This window comes from Mus pahari, chromosome 13 (genome assembly GCF_900095145.1).
Source record: "Mus pahari chromosome 13, PAHARI_EIJ_v1.1, whole genome shotgun sequence".
In the NCBI taxonomy this organism is placed as follows: domain Eukaryota; kingdom Metazoa; phylum Chordata; class Mammalia; order Rodentia; family Muridae; genus Mus; species Mus pahari.
Genome location: NC_034602.1, coordinates 80707567 through 80726450, shown reverse-complemented (window position 1 = coordinate 80726450; position 18884 = coordinate 80707567). Strand labels below are relative to the sequence as shown.

Sequence of the window (18884 nt, the reverse complement as noted above, 5' to 3'; positions counted from 1 at the left end):
GGGGGGGAGGGTTCAGAGGGGAAATGAGAAAAGGGGATAAAATTTGAAATGTAAATAAAGAAAATATCTAATAAAAAAGAAATGTAAATAAATAAAATAACCAATAAAAAAAGAAAAAAAAAACCATCATGTAAACATAACGTTACTTTCCTCTGGGATGATGATGGTTACTCTAAAACAAATTAAAACTCCAAAAGGTAGGAAAGAAATTTCGATACACGAAACTTACCGATCCGTTTGTAAAACATGGATAAGATGTTCCATAGCTTGGATTCCCACTTCTAAGCGGTATTTCTGCACAGAAGACAAGAATGTGTTATTACAGATACTAATGGCCGACTGAAAAAACAAAAACAAAACAGTAATCTGGCTGAGAGATGGCTCAGTGGTTAAGGGCACTGGCTGTTCAGAGGACCTGGATTTGAATCCCAGCACCCACAAGGCAGTTCACAGCTATCTGAAACTCCATTGCCCTCTTCTAGCCTCTGCGAACACAACGCATACAAGTGGTACAGACAGACAGACAGACAGACAGACAGACAGACAGACAGACAAAATACCCACACATGCAAAGTAATCAATTTTTTCAAAGTAGTAGTAATTTAGCGTTACGAACCTTAGAGAGTGATTTAAGGGCACGCACAGCATTTCTTCGGTCATCCAGTAAAGTAGAGGAAGCTACGCGGTCACAGAGCTTCTGAATCTATCAATGAAAAATAAAACAGCATTACAAGAGAGAGAAAAAAAAAGAAACAATGTTGTACACTCCCAAACTTATTCCATTTAATTTTGAAGAAAAATCAGCAAATGGTATATTGAAGAAGTGGTTTTTTGGGGCTGAAGAGATGGCTCAGTGGTTAAGAGCACTAACTGTTCTTCCAGAGGTCCTGAGTTCAATTCCCAGTGGCTCACAATCATATGTAATAGGATTTGATGCCCTTTTCTGGTGTGTCTGAGACATTGTACTCACATACAATAAGTAAATTTTTTTTAAAGTGGTTTTTCTATTTATTTAGGTAGTATTGAATTACAGAGATCTTTTTACCTCATTAAAGACTTAAGAAGTGGGAAGGAGCAAATGAGAAGCCAACTCAGTAAGTCAAAGCAGTTGAGAAATTAGAGAAGACACTAACAGGTCAGTAGCTATGCTTAGCAGGGTATTTCAGCTGCATGTGTCTGAGTACCACTTGCTGACCTGGTCCACAGAGACCAGAAATGGGCATCAGATCCCCTGGAACTTGAGTTAGACAGTTGTGAGCCACTATATCGGTGCTGGGAATCACACCTTGATCCTCTGGAAGAAGTGCTCTTAACTCCTAAACCATCTCTACAGCCTCCAATTTTAAAGTTCTAAGTGTCTCAAAATCTTTAAAGACAGAACATTTCTACTTTAAAATAATTGACAGGAATTCAAATTCAAATTGAACTTAAAAATAAACATCAGAGTACTAGATGTAACAGAATAAAGCTGGGTAAATGTCCACCAAATGAGGAAAGTCAAACAAACACATTTTGACATACTTGATGACCCCAATAGTTACTCAAAGAGTTAACTGTACTGACATAAAAAGAACATCACGCAATAGAAATAGACAGCAGGTAAATGAGCCCACAGAAACAAAAGCATGTATGTAAAATAATTTTATTTTGTACGTGTGCATGTGTGTAGGTGTACATGTGTCCAGGTAGGTATGGGGTTTGTATGGGGGGGGGGGAGGACACATTGTGTAGAAAACCACGCTTGTTTTTACCCTGTAGGTCTGAGGAATTGCATTCAGGTCTTCAGGTCTGGTAGCAAGTGTCTTTACCAATGAAACCATTCTGCCTGCCCACAACTGTGTATTTTTAAAATTGTACTTAAGAATTATTAGATCCGGGCTGGAGAGATGGCTCAGCGGTTGAGAGCTCTGACTGCTCTTCCGAAGGTCCTGAGTTCAAGTCCCAGCAACCACATGGTGGCTCACAACCATCTGTAATGAGATCTGACTCCTTCTGGAGTGTCTGAAGACAACTACAGTGTATTTATATATAATAAATAAATAAATCTTTAAAAAAAAGAATTATTAGATCCTCAGTATGACAAATATCCCATCTAAAACCCAAATCCTGAAAAAAAAAATCATTGTAGAGCTACAGAACAGACAAGCCCTGTAACCATCAAATAATAAACGAATTTTCAGATGGATATTAAGAACACTAATCACTTTTGTCATTTAAGACACAGTTCAGAGAGTAAAAATAGTTAAGGTCGGAGCCAGGCATGGTAGCGCATGCCTTTAATCCCAGCACTTGGGAGGCAGGCAGATTTCTGAGTTCGAGGCCAGCCTGGTCTACAGAGTGAGTTCCAGTACATCCAGGGCTAACAGAGAAACCCTGTCTCGAAAAACACCAAAAAAAAAAAAAGGTTAAGGTCTAGACTTGGTGAAAACATCTGAAAAAGTAGTGGTGTTAAAACTACTCCTTTTAAGCTCAGTATTTTATTAAAATTGATAATAAGGCCAGTGTGGTGGCTCATGCCTTTAACCCCAGTGTTTGGGAAGCAGACACAGGCAGATCTCTGTGAGTTTGAGGCCAGCTGATCTACACAGAATGTTCTGGATGACCAGGGCTACAGTGAGATCCTGTCTCGAAAAACAAAACAAACAAAACTTGCCATGCACTCTTTAATAAGGTACTTATAAATGAGGTTTTAGTATATCATTCAAATGCTTACACTTTTTATATCTGAACAGCATTTAAATACAGTGTCCTCCAAATTCTATTCCTGTTCCCTGCAGTGCTCTGAGAGCCTTCAGACTTTCTCTATTCTGTGCAAGTAGGAACCAAGCAGTCATGTGCGCTGCTGAGTGTGGGGTTCCTAGGAGCCAGGACTCAGGGCACGTTTCTAACTGCACATAGGCGTGGTCTCCAAGCCAGGTGTATTTTCTTATTCATTCTAGCTACTCACACTTAGAAACCACTTCTACCTTAAATTGTAACTACCATGATCATAATTTTATTGAGTCTTCGAAATGAAACACTACAATTTTCTCTTTGTTAAATAGCTGATTCACTTCTTTTTTCTACTATAAACTTTTACTGTTAGAAAAACAATGTACTTCTCTCTTGAGAACAGGAAGCCTGTGATTCTGTTTAAACAATTGTAGTGGCTATTCCTGGTTGTCAACTTGACTATATTTGAAATGAACTACAATCCAGAATTGGAAGGCTCACCAGTGAACCTAATCTGGAGACTGGGAGATAGAAGTTTCTGATCTGGATCTTGGTATGGAGATCTTGAGACACAGTGGTGATTGAATCCAGAAGATTAAGACAGGGAGATCTCCGAGTCCAAGATCATCTGGGATTAAAGGTGTGGTGGCACACACCTTTAATCTGGGCTACACCTTCTGCTGGAGACCATATAAGGACATTGGAAGAAGGGAGTCTGGCTCTCGCTCTTTTGCCTTCTTGCGGTGTGGGACTCAGCAACTGCTAGATCCTTGGACTTCCATTCACAGCTACTACTGAACCATTGTTGGGATTTGGACTGCAGACTGTAAGTCATCAATAAATTCCTTTACTATATAGAGACTATCTGCAAGTTCTGTGACTCTAGTGAACCCTGACTAATACAACAATTTAAGCCAAAGTAGTATCCCTGAGTAGCTCAGCGGTCTCCCCCTTGTCTTTCATCTGCTTTGTGGGGTTTAAGTTTCTTTGTTTCTGTAGACGTGGATGACTGTGGTTATACTGAGAATTATTTGAGCATTTTCCTGTCATTGCTCTGCCCAAGACATCTAGACAAAGTATTGAGATTCTAGACAAAGAACTTTTCTCTTTTTTGAATACTTAGTTCTAGTGGCTGAATACTTCTGGTTGGATTGCAGGAAATGCACACTTTCCTCACAACCCTCTGTGGTAGCATACCAGGTAACCCCCGCACAAAGGAGTCAGGCAGCAGCATCAGGAGTTCAAGGTCAGGTTACAAAATTAGTTCAAGGCTAGCCTGAGCTACATAAGAACATGTAGGGGGCCCCCAGCTATTACTGCTGATATTGGAGGAGAAACAGTTTTAGAAAACTTTGAGAAGACATGTTCACAAGGAACACAGGAAGGCATGTTCACAAGGCATGTTTGAGACACACAGCCTTGCAACTCCTATGTTTGCTGTTGGAAAGCATGTCAGCTCCTGCTCATATTCAGGATGACTGTGTGCCTTAGTGATGTTCCTGGAAGGAAGTATAGCTGCTACTCTCTACAGACAACTACAACCAAATGAAAAAAAAAATACATCGCCTATGCCCAAATCATCGCCTATGCCCAAATCCTACAAAGGCTTGTTTTTCTTCAAATACAGGCCTACATATTTCATTTCTGGAGCATTAAATTGTTTAATTTCTATCTAGAACTTGTCGTCTTAAAGACTGTCACTCCCAGGGTTTCTCCTTGCTGTGTAATTGTGTCAGCTGCACTTCGTTTTAGTTATGATAAGTCTGTGTACAAGTCAACTTCTCTCTCCTTTAAATCTACTAGCTTTTCTGACAGCAGCTGAAGCAATGCCCTCTATATAATAATAAATTCATGTTACAGCTAACACAAATCTAAACTCTGGGAAAGCACACTCTTAGCGGGTAGATTCAATCATTAGTGCAAGTACACACACACGCACACACACACACACACACACGTACACACATACAACCTTGTCTTTTTTAAAATAAATCTTATTTATTTGAGTATATTACTGCTGTCTTTAGACACACCAAAAGATGGCATTGGATCCCATTATAGATGGTTGTGAACCACCATGTGGTTGCTGGGAATTGAACTCAGGACCTTTGGAAGAGCAGTCTGTGCTCTTAACCACTGAGCCATCTCCCTAGCCCCACAACCTGGTCTTGAAACAAATATTTTGTAAAATGTTTTGGGCAAACCATCATTTTCACTAGTGATTTAAAAAAAAAAACAAACTTCAATGCCCACTATTACATATTTTAAGAAGCAATTTTTTGAAAAAATATCCCTTTGTATATGCAAATATATTGGGGGAGGGAAAAAAGAAATTATTTTTGGTGGTAGAAAATGAAATAAGAAGTCAATTGTAGACTATATATTGATTTTTATAATTCTAAGATTTTTGTTTCAATAACCTAAGGGAAAAACAAACAAAGAAACAAACAAAAAACAAAAAACAAAAAAACAAAGAAATCTCTGTCAGGTCCTGCTTTTATTTTAGCATGTTTGTTCTAAGACTGACCACTTGGCTTAATATTCATCTGCTTTACGAGGTCAACTGTTCCTGCCGTGTCAGTTATGTTCTAGAAGTCATCATGGACACATAATTCCTGGGTTAGCTTCCTGTGAGCTGACAGTCAGATTTTTGTCATGCCAATCAATAGAAAATCTTGTTTTCAGCCAGATGTAAGGACGCGTCTGTAATCCCAGCACTCAGGAGGCAGAGGCAGGTGAGCCTCTGTGAGTTCAAGGTCAGCCAGGGCTAAATATTGAGACCTTGTTTGAAGGAAAAAATGAAACTAAAATCTCTCAAACCAAAAATAAGCCCTTTGTTTTATGTGTATTTCTCTTTAAAGATGCCTCATTTAATAAGTATCCTTATTCATGGATACTGAACTCAAGGCCAACTGCCCTTCATTCTGAGTGGAATTCTTTCAGTTTTCTGTAAGACCTCGTCTATCCTTCCTGTGCCTAGGAAAATCACAATTCAGAGGTCATTTATAACAAAGAAATGTCACAACAAATACAAACATGCAAAGATGTAGTACTACAGACTACTGACTTTGCTTACACTGAGAAGTAGAACAGGGTTAGGTCCTCCTAGGCTCAGCTGGTGTGGGAACTGGGCATCTGCTTCAGTGCTCTGCACTGTCCTCGGGTGAGCAGGTGGTCACTTGGGGACTGCAAATGTGGTTTAGTGAAGTTGCAAATAAGGGAACTGATAAGGACCTGATGTACCCAGTACAGTTCTAAGTCCACTTCATTATCTATAATGTAGAAGGAGCCAAATAAGATGCACTCTTAGGATTACTTAATATTTAAATTTTGAATGCAAGAAAAATATTCTATTTCAACCTAAGGAATAAAAGCATACTTAGCATTTGAAAGTTATCTGACTTGTACATGAAATAATGTTAAATTAGCTTTAGAAAATTAAAAAATTTCACATGGAATTCTACATTTCTATCTTTTCTTGAAAACACTACTTGATGGTAATTAATACCATGTTTATGCAATGTAACAGTCAATTTTTTAAAATTACATTCTACCTATTTGTGTGTGTATAATTGCATGGATGTACTGCTATGGTGTGCATGTGGAAATCAGAGGACAACTTGTGGGAAGTAGTTCTCATTCGGGTCTTGGGGACTGAACTCAATCAGGCTTAAATGGCAAGCATCCTCACTTGACCAAACATCTCACAGGTCCAGAAAAATACATTTAAAATTCATTCACTATGCTTTTCTTTTTTAAAGATTTATTTATTTCTATTTTATGTACTTGAGTGTTTTGCCTGCATATATGCTTGGCTCCCTCAGAGGCCAGAATCCTCTATTGGACTCCCCAAAGTAGAGTTTTGAGCTACCTTGTGGGTGATGGGAACCATCCCAGGCTCACTGGAAGAGAACCTGAGCCACTGAGTTACCTCTCCGAACCCACAGTTTATTTCCTGTTACTGCACATGCAAGTGTGTTGCCCAGAGTCAGTCCTCTCCTTCCATCACATGAAGACCCACTATTATTAACTGTATCAGCGGGATAACAATACTAACCAACATTCTAAGCTAAATTTCAACTTCAGAGCTGTATGCCAAGCTATATTTTAGTATTGGTAAAACACGGTGTGCTGGATAGTTTAATGTCAACTTGACACAAATCAAAGTTATTTGAGAGGAAGCACCTCGATTAAGAAAATGCCTCCATAAGACTGGGTTGTAGGCAAGTATTTTCTTCATTAGTGACTGATGAGGAGGGCCCAGCCCATTGGGGTGGTGCCCATCCCTGGACTAGTGGTTCTGGCTTCTATAAAAAGGTCGGCTGAGCAAGCCACAGGAGCAAGCAAGTAAGCGGGACCCATTCATGGCCTCTGCATCAGCTTCCGTCTCAGTTCCTGCCCTGCTTGAATTCCTGCCCCAAATTCCTTTGGTGATGGTCTAGAAGTAGAAGTGTAACCCAAATAAACCCTTCCCTTCCGGCGTGCTATGGTCATGGTCTTCACCGCAGTTAACAGTGCCCCTAACTACTCAATGCAGACACATGGCAAATGCAGCATTTACCGTATGAAAGATGGATTCTAAAGTGTTTTCTATTTTAAAATGTATTTAGCCAGGCAGTGGTGGCCCACACATCTAATCCCAGCACGTGGGAGGCAGAGGCATAAGACTCTCTGTGAGTCTGAGGCCAGCCCGGATTGCAGAGCAAGTTCCAAGAAAGCCAGGGCTACACAGAGAAACCTTGTCTTGAAAACTGTATTTAATGTTCATGAAGTCCCAGTGAGACTGTCACCACTCCACATTCACCTTTTAGAGACCAAGGCATGGGCACCGCAGCTATGAAACACAGCACATGGTGACCGGGTGAGAGAAGAGCAAACTTTGCCCACTCCCTAAACCTGGCTCCCTGGGCCGACATTCAGGTCACTTCCGGTGCTGCTAACTGTCTGTGACATCCTTTAGCCCAAATAGGTTGCCATGGTTTCATCTCAGGCTTCTCTGCCCTGCCTGCTTTACTGAGGAGCCCACCTTGAAGGTTTGTGGCCCTCACATTAAATAACAAAACACTATACAAGGACAATACCACCAAAAAAAGAGTTCTAAAGAGAAAAGCTTCTTGAGCAAAATTTAATCCAGATGAAAGATTTATACTTAATTAGTAACATGTTCACCTCTGGAAAGAGAATTGTAAATGCAGAGGATAGCCATAAAGAACTTAATGCTTACTGATATTGGTTGTACATGAAAACACAGACACACAACCAAGACATGGTGGCACATATGTGTAATCCCAGCTCCCCAGGATGCTAAGGCAGGAGGATTATGAGTCAAGACCAGCCTGGGTTACAGAGTGAAGCCCCACCTCAAAAGAAAAGTCTCATCAATAGAGGATTTGAATCACCATGAAATCCCCAAAATAAGTCTTATCAAGAGAACATTTGAGTCACCATAATTCACATGGGTGACTATCAGAACGCCTTTGCTAACTGCTGCGTGAGAGTCATAATTCCATTTAGCAAGTCAAACGAGATAAAGAGCCCCACTAACAACAGGCAAACTAGATATACACAGAGTACTGCACAGAGGGGACCCTCCCCATAAAAGCAATGGGACTAGCTGGGAGTGGAACAGAAAAATGAAAATGGAAGCCTGGCTAGAAGAGATGGCTCGGGGAGTAAAGGCACTTGCTCACAAGCCTGACAACCTAGGTCTGATGCACAGAGCCCATGTAAAGGGAGAAGGGAGAACTGACACCGTGGCCCAGTCCACAGCATGCATGCCCCATAATAAAATACAGTTAAAAGCAGACAAAGAGAGGATGGGGGCCACACAAAAGTAGGATGCAAGACAGTGACATCACAGCCTTCAGGAGTTTCTGTCCCTCATAGGAGTCTAACAGGCATGAGACAAATAAAGGACAGGAGCAATTAAATCTCTAGGTGTTCAAGCGGCAAGAGAAATGGGTCACTGCAGAGCACTTGTTGCTACATGGTGACTCACAACCTCTGTACCTCCAGTTTCAGGGAACCTGACACCCTCTTTTGGCCTCCTTGGACACCAGACCCATATATAATATACAAACATACATCCTGGCAAAACATTCTCAAACATATAAAGCTAAATAAATAGTATATTAAAAATACTTTTAAAGCCAGGCAGTGGTGGCGCATATCTTTAATCCCAGCACTTGGGAGGCAGAGGCAGGCGAATTTCTGAGCTCGAAGCCAGCCTGGTCTACAGAGTGAGTTCCAGGACAGCCAGGGATACACAGAGAAACCCTGTCTCGAAAAACAAAAAAACAAAAACAAACAACATATATATATATATATATATATATATATATATATATATATATATATATACACACACACACACACACATATATATATATATATATATATATCCTTCTGCATTTAATAATTTATGAGGGATTTGTCCACCTACTACCAACTTCCTATAATGGTCTATCCGTGCTTTCTATGAGTTTAGCATAGTTGTACCTTCCTAAAAGAGAACTCCCAAGGAAGACTCTTTTTGGTAGGACTAAAACAATTCATGTGAACCTATAGCATACTATTAAAGCATAATGGGCTAATAGTATAAAAATGTTACTGCTTATCAACTACAAACAAGGACAGGGATTTGTGTCCAATGTAGCTCTGTAACTCTGAAGACAAGAGCAAAGCAAAGGCCAGTCTTTGGATGACCTCAACTACAACATAGCCCATTTCTGTTACAATCACATGTGATCTGCCAAGGTACTACACTGCTTTATTTACTATTCACACTTTCCCCACGAAGTGACTCTTCCAAAAAAGGACAACCTTTCAACAAGTCTATCATGAAACTTGTCTACCAAACAGCCTGTCATAAATGCCAGCATCTTAAAACCCAACACCACAGGGGTTATAGAGATGGCTCAGTGGTTAAGAGCACTGGACGGATGTTCTTCCAGAGGATCCCAGTTCAAGCCCGGCACCTATATGGAAGTTCACAACTATCTGTAACTCCAGTCCAGGGGATCCGATGTCCTCTTCTGGCCTCCACAGGCACCAGACACACCCATGGTGCTGGCAAAAACACTCACACACATAAAAATAAATACTTTAAAACAAACAAACAAACAAAAACTCTAACACTACAGGGTTGGCAAGATGGCTCACGGATAAAGGTTCTTTACTGCCAAGCCTGATAACCTGAGTGTTATTCCTGGAATCCACATGTGGTAAAGACGGAACTATTCTGATTGGCAGACTAGCGCACATAAGGGTACATGTGTAACCAGATCCAGATACACATGTAACATGCATACACACATAAACAATAAGTGTTTAAAAAGATGTAACACTATATAAGTTTTCAAATTAAAGATGATTAGCACTTTATATAAGAAATGTTTATAATACTTCTCTGGTATAAAAACAAGCATAACTTTTCCATGATATTTGGACAGCTAAATAGTCAGCACAGCATTTTTAGATAGAGAATTTCTGGGCTGGGTGTGGGAGTTATAATCCCAGAACTGGGGCTGAGGCAGTTGAATTCTGAGTTCAAAGCCAGTCTAGGCTACAAAGAGACACTGTCTCAAAAACAAGCAAACAAATGCAAGCTTCTAGACATGAACTGGGTACATTCTCTCCTAGGAGATAATTCAGTTCAAGATGATTGTAATTACTCCCTGAATCACAAGGGTTCGGAGCTTATTCTTTTAGGTATAGAGCTGCGATCACAGAGAACTCTTGAAAAACAGAAATTAAATAAGCATATTATATACTTCTATCACAGTATAATAGACCTACTAGGACAATTGTTCCCTAAGTACATTTCTCAGAGAAATAGACACTCGACGTTCCCTGAAAGGCACAACTAGGTGTGTGTGTGTACATCCAGGGTCTACAGAAAACTGTGAAAACAGCACCCTACCTATGTATCTCCATATAAGAGGGTTTTTCTATTTTGTTTGTGACCACGGACAACACAATTCCTAGGTAACAAACTGTTTTCTAGGACATCCCATGTGGAATGTTGTTGACATTTACAAGGTGGAACACCCTGTGGTAGTGTTAGGGCATGTAAATTTTAAGTGATTATAGCTTTTTTTTTTTTTTTTAAGGGGCCCAGAGTAATTAACCTTCAAAATGGAAAGTGTCATTTAAAACAACAAGTCAAGAAGACATCTTTGCTTAAACATAAAAGTCTTTAGAAGCAAATCACTCTCCTGGTTTTCTCTGAAATTCCTACTGGAAGCCAAGCCAAGGGAGAAAACATCCCAATTAAGACACCGACCTAGTTACTAGCACAGAGGGAAGTGGCAGCTCCAGGGGCGTTTCAGAGCTTACACTTACACTAACACTACGATGCACTCCATTACACACACACACTGTGCATCATCAAAATCTCTGTTTTGTTCTAAGATAGGCGGGGCATGCTCACACCACAGGGCTCAGGCACAGAGTTCAGAGGACAGCTCTGTCAGGCTGGTTCTCGTCTTCCTTTTTGTGGGTCTTGGGGACTGAAGGTTGTCAGGCTTGCATGGCAAGTGACTTACCTGCTGAATCAGAGGCCAGCCCTCAACTGTGATTTAAGAGCACATTCCTCCCTGAGCAATTTTAGTTAAAAGCACACCTGTGGCTAGCTAGCTTGTTAGCCTTCCTGCTTTCTGAGCCTGTTCCTCCAGATCAACCCCCACAGAGACACCTGGTACAGAACAGGGACTCTGTAGCTGTAGTCTAGTGGCCACTTTTGTGCCTCAGGATCTAACCTGAAACAGAAAGAACTCCTACAACTTATCAAATATATTCACATTTCTTATGGACTTTTCAAGAAACTATCTTTTGCCGGGCGCACGCCTTTAATCCCAGCACTTGGGAGGCAGAGGCAGGTGGATTTCTGAGTTCGACGCCAGCCTGGTCTACAAAGTGAGTTCCAGGACAGCCAGGACTATACAGAGAAACCCTGTCTCGAAAAACCAAAAAAAAAAAAAAAAAAAAGAAAAGAAAAGAAACTATCTTTTAAAACCAGTGCTAGTTGAACAGAAGACATACAACTAAGACTACGTGAGCATTCACAAGTGTGAGTGTAGCCCAAGATGAAAGGGGTTTCAATCATCAGACACCAGTGTCTCTCTCTACCTTAAGGGGGTGGGGTAGGGGGAGAAGAAACCATATTAAAGAGCACTAGACTTTATAATGCAAAGTGTGCTGTGGGTGGAACTCTAGATTTAAAATGTCCCCCCTTTTCACAGACTTGCTGATGGTCCTGTGATAGATACAGACCCTTACTACTTGGCTGGTTTTGAAGAATATCTTAATAAAAGTCAAACGTTCCTCTCAGCTGAGGCTACGGAAGGTTAGGCACACACAGTCCGCAGTGGTACTCCTGTCCCACACAGGAGATGCTAAGCTGGACTGGGGTGGAGCTTACTCAGGTTCAATTTCTAGCACAGAAACCACTCCCACCCTGCCCCGCCCCGCCCCCTGAGCACCCCTACATTCCACAAGAAAAGAAGAAAAAGTAAAGGTAGGAAAACAGGCAGAGCAATCAATCCATGCACGAGAAAAATCTCAGCAAAAAGCCTGACACAGAGACTTCAATTATCTAACAACTGTGGAGGAATACAATGACATTGTTTACTACCTAATATCTGTTCAGTTGCTCTGACTGGAATATCTGTGGTTTATTTGAAATACAAATCTAATTTACTATTTTTAAAAATGTGTATGAAGGGGGGATTAGAGATTTAGCTCAGTGACATGTCAGTGAAGAAGTTTTTATAGTACATATATTACTAGTGGAAAAACATTTGAAATACAACTGACTCTTGGACAAAAAGACACTTTAAAGGATGATACACACACACACACATATACATATATACATATATATAAATAAAATGTGTGTGTGTGTATACTGTGTGTGTACCATAGTAATAGTAGAAAGAACAAGACATGTTCACTTTGTTGTACAACAATGGTTGTTCTGTGAGAAAAGAGATTATTTGTAGTTTACTGGGCAAAGAAGTTAGAAGTGCATCCTAGAGAAGAACAGGTCGAATTCAGTTAAAAGAGGCTTTTCACTAGAAAAAAATGAAAAAGAAAGAATATAGAGCCATTCTGAAGACAATAAAATTTAACTTTGCAGCAATGGAGGAACCTTCATAGTGGATGATTATACACTAAATGTTCAAAGCCTTGGCTAGTCAAACATGTAGGCCAAATCAAATATCGACAATTAAAGCACCTAATATTACACCATGCACTCCACTGAGGCTCTATAAATCCATGTCAACTAGTGGCCCTTGGGCCCTTGCTGTACTTCCCGACAGAATCAGAACTAACTTTGATCATACAGTAAGAACTCGGTCCTCAAAAAAAGACTACTGATTCAGTTCTCAGTGCCAGTGAAGTAACGAGGGCATGCCTCTCGTCTCTACATGTTCACCAGGGTGACACTGGCATCATTATAAAGTCATGATGTAAAACAATGATGTTGATCCATGCACACTGAACCAAGCGTCCTGGTTCCAGCTCCGCAGCAGCAACTGCACAAGCCACTTTGCTGAGCGCGAAGTGAGGAGGCTCAGCTTTAAATCCCTCTAACGCTGAAGAACTCATCACCTCTTCTACAGAGGTCACTGTGACAAGGCCAAGGGTAATCTCAGTCTAACCTACTGGAGTCAAGTCTATCCTTTCCTGAGCATCTACTAAGGGCTGCACTTTCTGTTTCTCACTTTAAAGACTCATTACAGCCACAGGAGCCAGCACTTTTTACTTAGAAAGCGTTAGCCTTCCCAGATCTGTCCAAGTCAATCAAGCCTGGAAGCCTGGATTCAAATCAAGGCCTCATTTCAAAGCCAGCTCTTAATTTGTGTGTCTCTGACATACAAATATCAGACAAAATACAGAAAGATGGAAGAGATGGGCTGTGACTGTGGTAACCTAAAGACCCTGGTTTTCCAGTAACAGCAGCCTTGTTGCCATGCGGGAAGGAACAAGGGAAGCCAGGTATTGGGGGAAGAGGAGATCTGATTTTCAAAAGCAACAGACTTGACAGCCTTCGGCTCAGTTCTAACCTGGTGGGAAGTCCGGCTCAGTGGCAGAATGTTTGCCTTGCATGTAATCAGGTCCTGGATTCAGTCCTAGGACTCCTCCATCTCCCCAGTACTAACTACATGAGTAAACTACACTAACTATATTAGTACACTACAGTAGTTAACTTAATCCTAACTTAACTAATGTGGGTAACATTACTTCCAAAAATGCCAGCTAAGAACTGAAACACAGGGATCAGCAATCAAGTCTGGGCTTAGCAGAAAGCTTAGTTTCTTAGTTTCCCCGGTAGTAAATTCTAGTAAATTCTCCAAGATTCTGGTCAAGTTACTTTAATTCTTTCTTCATTAGTAAAGACTCCATCCTATCTTGCAGGTCCTATTTTATGACCCTTCTGAATCCACAAAACAGTGCTATGACAACTATCCAATGTTTGTCTTTAAAATGTCACACGCAGGTTTTTTTTTTTTCTTTCTGTATATCTAAATTCATTTTTCCCAGGTAAGCCATCCACAGCAGTTTCCAATGGCTCTGCAAACTTAACAGGTAGTGTATCCTAAACATAAAATCAAACACCGGTTTTCCATGTCTTAATAATTAAAAAAAAAAATTAACAAATCGTGTCACCAACAGAGCAGAAGAGTCCCTAGAGTGGTTAGCGCGCAGATCACTAGGGTGTGCAAGAGGAGTAAGTATTGCCCCATGACACATTTGGGTGAACCTGAAAAGTAGGGTCTGAACCACCAACCCTAAGCAAACGCCCATTCTTGCAGCTGATGGGGCAGGAACAGGTGGCACTGTGCCCCAAGAATATCGTTTTATTCTTAGCCACAAGCCTTGGCCAACAGCTGGGGCTTAACCTCCTTCCAACCCTGAAGAGCCGGGTTTCAGCCGGCACCGAGGCAGGCTGGCCGGCCAACAGATTCAAAGGAAGGAAGGAGGGGCCGCGCGGTCGGTCGCCGTGCCGGGTCCCCGAAGCCCTCCTGTCACCACGGCCCGGGCTGCGCCGCCGCGTGGGGAGCTCGCGCGTCCGAGCAAGAGGATGGAAAGAAGGAAGGAAGGCAGGCGACGGGAGCGGCGTGGACGCCCCGATCTCGCCCACCCAGCCCGGTCCCAACCCGGCCCCGGCGGCGCTGCGCTCACCGTCTCGGCTTCAGTGTGCTGGGGTCCGGCACTCTGACCCCCCATCACCCCGCGGAGGAAATTCATCTCGTCGCTCAGCCGCCGGCTTCACCAGCCCCTCTGCCGAAGAGAACACGACCGCCCCTCTCCCCCCGCAGGGCCTAGCCCCCCGAGCCGGCTCGTCGCACTCCCCGGCCTCCGCCACCGCCGCCGCCTCCTCAGCAGCCTCTCCAGCCCCCGGAGCCCGGAAACACCACCGCCAGCAGCCGCGGTGCGCATGCGCGGGGACGTGGCGTTACGTGGCGGCTCGAAGGGCGAAGGCGAAAGGGGAGAGGAGGGAGCCCCCGGCCGCAGGCCACGCCCACTTGCCCGGGCCCGCGGGCCACGCCCACCAGCAGGCCTCCCACCCCCGTGGACACGCCCCCTCCTCCTCCTGCTTGCTTGCTGCTGCTGGCCCGGGTCACCCACGTGGTCGCAGCCCTGCCCAGTCGGCTCGGGAGGCTCTGATTAGACTACGCGCTTCGGCTGGTAGGTGTTTTGTCGCCGAGAGCAGGACGCACTGCAAGCTGTCAAACCTGAGGGCTTATTTTTGTTGAGTCGAAAGTGAAATTTTCCTTTGGCCGGCGTGACAGGTAAGGGGGAGAAGGGCGTCCTGTCCCCTGGAAGGGGATTCGTATGGTTCTTTTGGTTAAGCGGTACGAGCGAGATGGCCTTTTGATCCTCGCAAATTGCATTTCTACACAGGGCTTTGTTTGGTGGTAAAGGGGTGCTAGAGACCCCTCATTCCACTACCACTGGAGGGCGCGTTTCTAAGTTCTTGCTCCCCAACCCGGCTAAAAAGAATTCCTTGCTCTAAGCACCAGATACTCCGCTCATTTTCAAGTGTGAGAAGGAACCCCCTGCGTTTATCTCTAATAAGAGATTAGAAATAAATTGTTCCATTGTGTCATTTGGGTAGCATAATGCCCCCCTTTTTCCCATTAACTCTGAATTCCTACGTTTTCAATGGTTTTAGCAAGCAGAATGTCATATTTCCACATCGCTGTACTTGTTCTTTCCAAATGAGGCGGCCAGGTACACATGCTTCTGGAATGGCCTTGCAAATGTCTTGACTCTGAATGGGAGTCTAGGAAACCCACTGGCTCATGCATCTCTCGGTTTCAGTTCCCCATAGGTCTCAGAGGTGTCGATTAAGACCTATGTCTTCCCCAGCCTCCCTCTAAAAAGAAGTCAGTATGCTTCCACGGTGTGCCCTAACATGCTCAGTGGTACCTCTACCCAAATAATCCCCTAGTCTATAAGGAGGAACCTGAAGACTCCGGCTTTCCTCCTTTGCCTGTCCAATGTTGAGTGTATGGTGTGCAGGAACTAGCAGAAACTATTTCTCAAGTCCTTCCTCTTTGAATACTCTGCTTGTTGATACGACTTACATCCACACTGAGATTACAGCAGTAGGCTCCTAACTAGTTTGTCTACATTCAGCCCTGGCTTCCCTCAGTACACCCTTGGGTGAGCCCAAGAAGAAGTATGTCAGTCTTCTTGTTAGAATCCTCCAGTGGTTCCCCGGTTTATATAATGACATCCAAACTCCTTAGTTTGGCAGACACACCTGTTAGGGTTGAAGCGCCAGTGTACCTTGAATACTCAACATCTTTCTCTTGCTTCAGTATGCCCTTCCCCTCTTTGTGGGGCAGATTCCTGCTAGTTCCTTAAGCCTTTATTTCAGCATCTTGGGAGAGAGTTCCTTGAAATCAAGGTGCAGCAGATTCTTTGTGCTGTCACTTTGCCAGTGGACACTGAATTAAAACTTGATAAGCCGAATCTGATGACGGGGCCATTTGCTAGAGTATTTACTAATCATGGAGTGATTTTGATGGATAAGTGAATAAATTGTTGAATGAATATGTGAATAGTATGCTAAAAGAGACGATCTGTTCTGCCCGTGAATGACAGAACACACACCATGCAGGCCGTAGTGATAGATAGCCCCAAGGTCGTAAGCCTGGACACAGAGCATGGCGGGATACTATTGCCAGGAATACTGTGTGCCACTATTGTCCTCTGCTTGACATTTTGCTTTAGACATTTTCCATGGAGGCATTTTGTTGCAGCCTAAAAAAAGTAACCATTAAATTGTCACCAGTGACCAAGGAAAGCCTGCAAAGACCCTCACCTAGCAGTCTCGCCTTGCCCTGAGCCTGACCTCTCCTCGTCCCCAAGCCTCACTGTCCTACCTTAAGGGATGAGGCTCTGGTACGATTGGAGGGGGCTTGGAGACATCTCTGTTGTTTGGTAATGGAGCACAGGACCTTGCCATTGTTACAATTTTTTTTTTTTTTTTTAAGATTTATTTATGTATTATACGTAAGTACACTGTAGCTGTCTTCAGACACTCCAGAAGAGGGCATCAGATCTTGTTACGGATGGTTCTGAGCCACCATGTGTTTGCTGGGATTTGAACTCCGGACCTTCAGAAGAGCAGTCGGGTGCTCTTACCCACTGAGCCATCTCACCAGCCCTACAAAATTGTTTTAAGGGACAGACCTCGTTGAAATCCCTTGTTTTAAATGTTGGTGGACACAGTAGTCATGACTTACGAGGTGTCCGTCATTTGACCTGTTTTATTCCCTAACATTGTGCCCTGGGCAGGAACGACTGTGTGGGCCGGAAGGACTGAGGGATGGACAGAAGGGAGGACAGAGGGAAGGACTAAGGAACAGCCAGGTGAGTGCAGAAATGATGAGGGTGACCCACCACATTCCCTGGTCTCCCTGGTCCGTTCTGTTCTCATTTGAGACTTGAGGTCTAAAAAGAGGCAGATAAAGTATAAACTCTTATTTATGCCCCAGGAAGGATCTGAGGGAACTCAAGCAGAGAGCAGCCATGAAGTGACTTCTTATTTAAGAAGAGGGTTACGAGCCGGGCGTGGTGGCGCACGCCTTTAATCCCAGCACTCCAGAGGCAGAGGCAGGCGGATTTCTGAGTTCGAGGCCAGCCTGGTCTACAGAGTAAGTTCCAGGACAGCCAGAGCTACACAGAGAAACCCTGTCTCGAAAAACCAAAAAAAAAAAAAAAAAAAAAAAAAAAAGGGGGTTACATATTAATCCATCAACACTTTGATGTCTAGAAAGAGTTAGGGACAATGTCTTCTTCCTACGTGTGCTCTCTTGCCGTGTGACAGAAGTCAACAACATGGTAGTTGCTGAGGAACCACTTGTCGAAGCAAGAGAAAACATGAGGAAGTTGTAACTCACTCTTGGGAGGACTCCAGGGTGGTACAGTAAATGGTGTGTGGCTTAGTCACATTTCCACAGTCAGAAACTCCGAGTTGTGAGAGTAATTTCCCATTTCCTAAACTAAAACTGACCAAGGGCATCTACTAAAATTAATTATTTTGAAATCCGTTTGTTGTTGTTAAAACCAATTTCCTTCAGTGACTGGGCTTGCCGAGGCTTTTTTTTCTGCTTGAAAACTCAGCAAAAAGCATGAGCATCATAGGGCTGGTGAGATGGCAAAGCGGGTAAGAGCACTGACTGCTCTTCCAAAGGTCCTGAGTTCAAATCCCAGCAACCACATGGTGGCTCACAATCATTCGTAATGAGATCTGATGCCCTTTTCTGGTGTGTCTGAAGACAACTACAGTGTACTTATGTATAATAGTAAATAAATCTTAAAAAAATGAATGAGCATCATATCATACCATTGTTTTATAGCTTGGGGGGGGTGTTATTGTCTATGCCTTAGAGCAGGGCTTCTCAACCTTCCACATGCTGAGACCTTTTATTACAGTTCCTCGGGTTGTGGAGACCCCTCCTCCCAACCATAGAATTATTTTTGATACTACTTCGTAACTGTAATTTTGCTACTGTTATGAATTGTAATGTAAATATCTGATATCCAGGATATCTGATAATATCACACACAAACACACACACACAAACATACACACACACACACACACAAACATACACACACATACACACACACACACATACACACACACA

The 18884-nt window shown here is 42.8% G+C and overlaps 1 protein-coding gene across 2 annotated transcripts in view; it reads right to left on the bottom strand.

Moving 5' to 3' along the window:
- Uso1 (USO1 vesicle transport factor) overlaps window positions 1–15193 on the bottom strand; it is a 66977-nt gene extending 51784 nt beyond the window's left edge. The window contains exons 1-3 of one of the 2 annotated variants that reach the window (XM_021210376.1): window positions 14902–15193; window positions 617–703; window positions 230–294 (exon numbers count right to left, since the gene is read on the bottom strand). In XM_021210376.1, the coding sequence (XP_021066035.1) occupies window positions 230–294; window positions 617–703; window positions 14902–14967 (218 nt within the window). In that variant the 5' untranslated portion in view covers window positions 14968–15193. The remainder of the gene's footprint in view (window positions 1–229; window positions 295–616; window positions 704–14901) is intronic. The other variant, XM_029545159.1, reaches the window with a different exon arrangement.
- Window positions 15194–18884: the final 3691 nt, after the last annotated feature.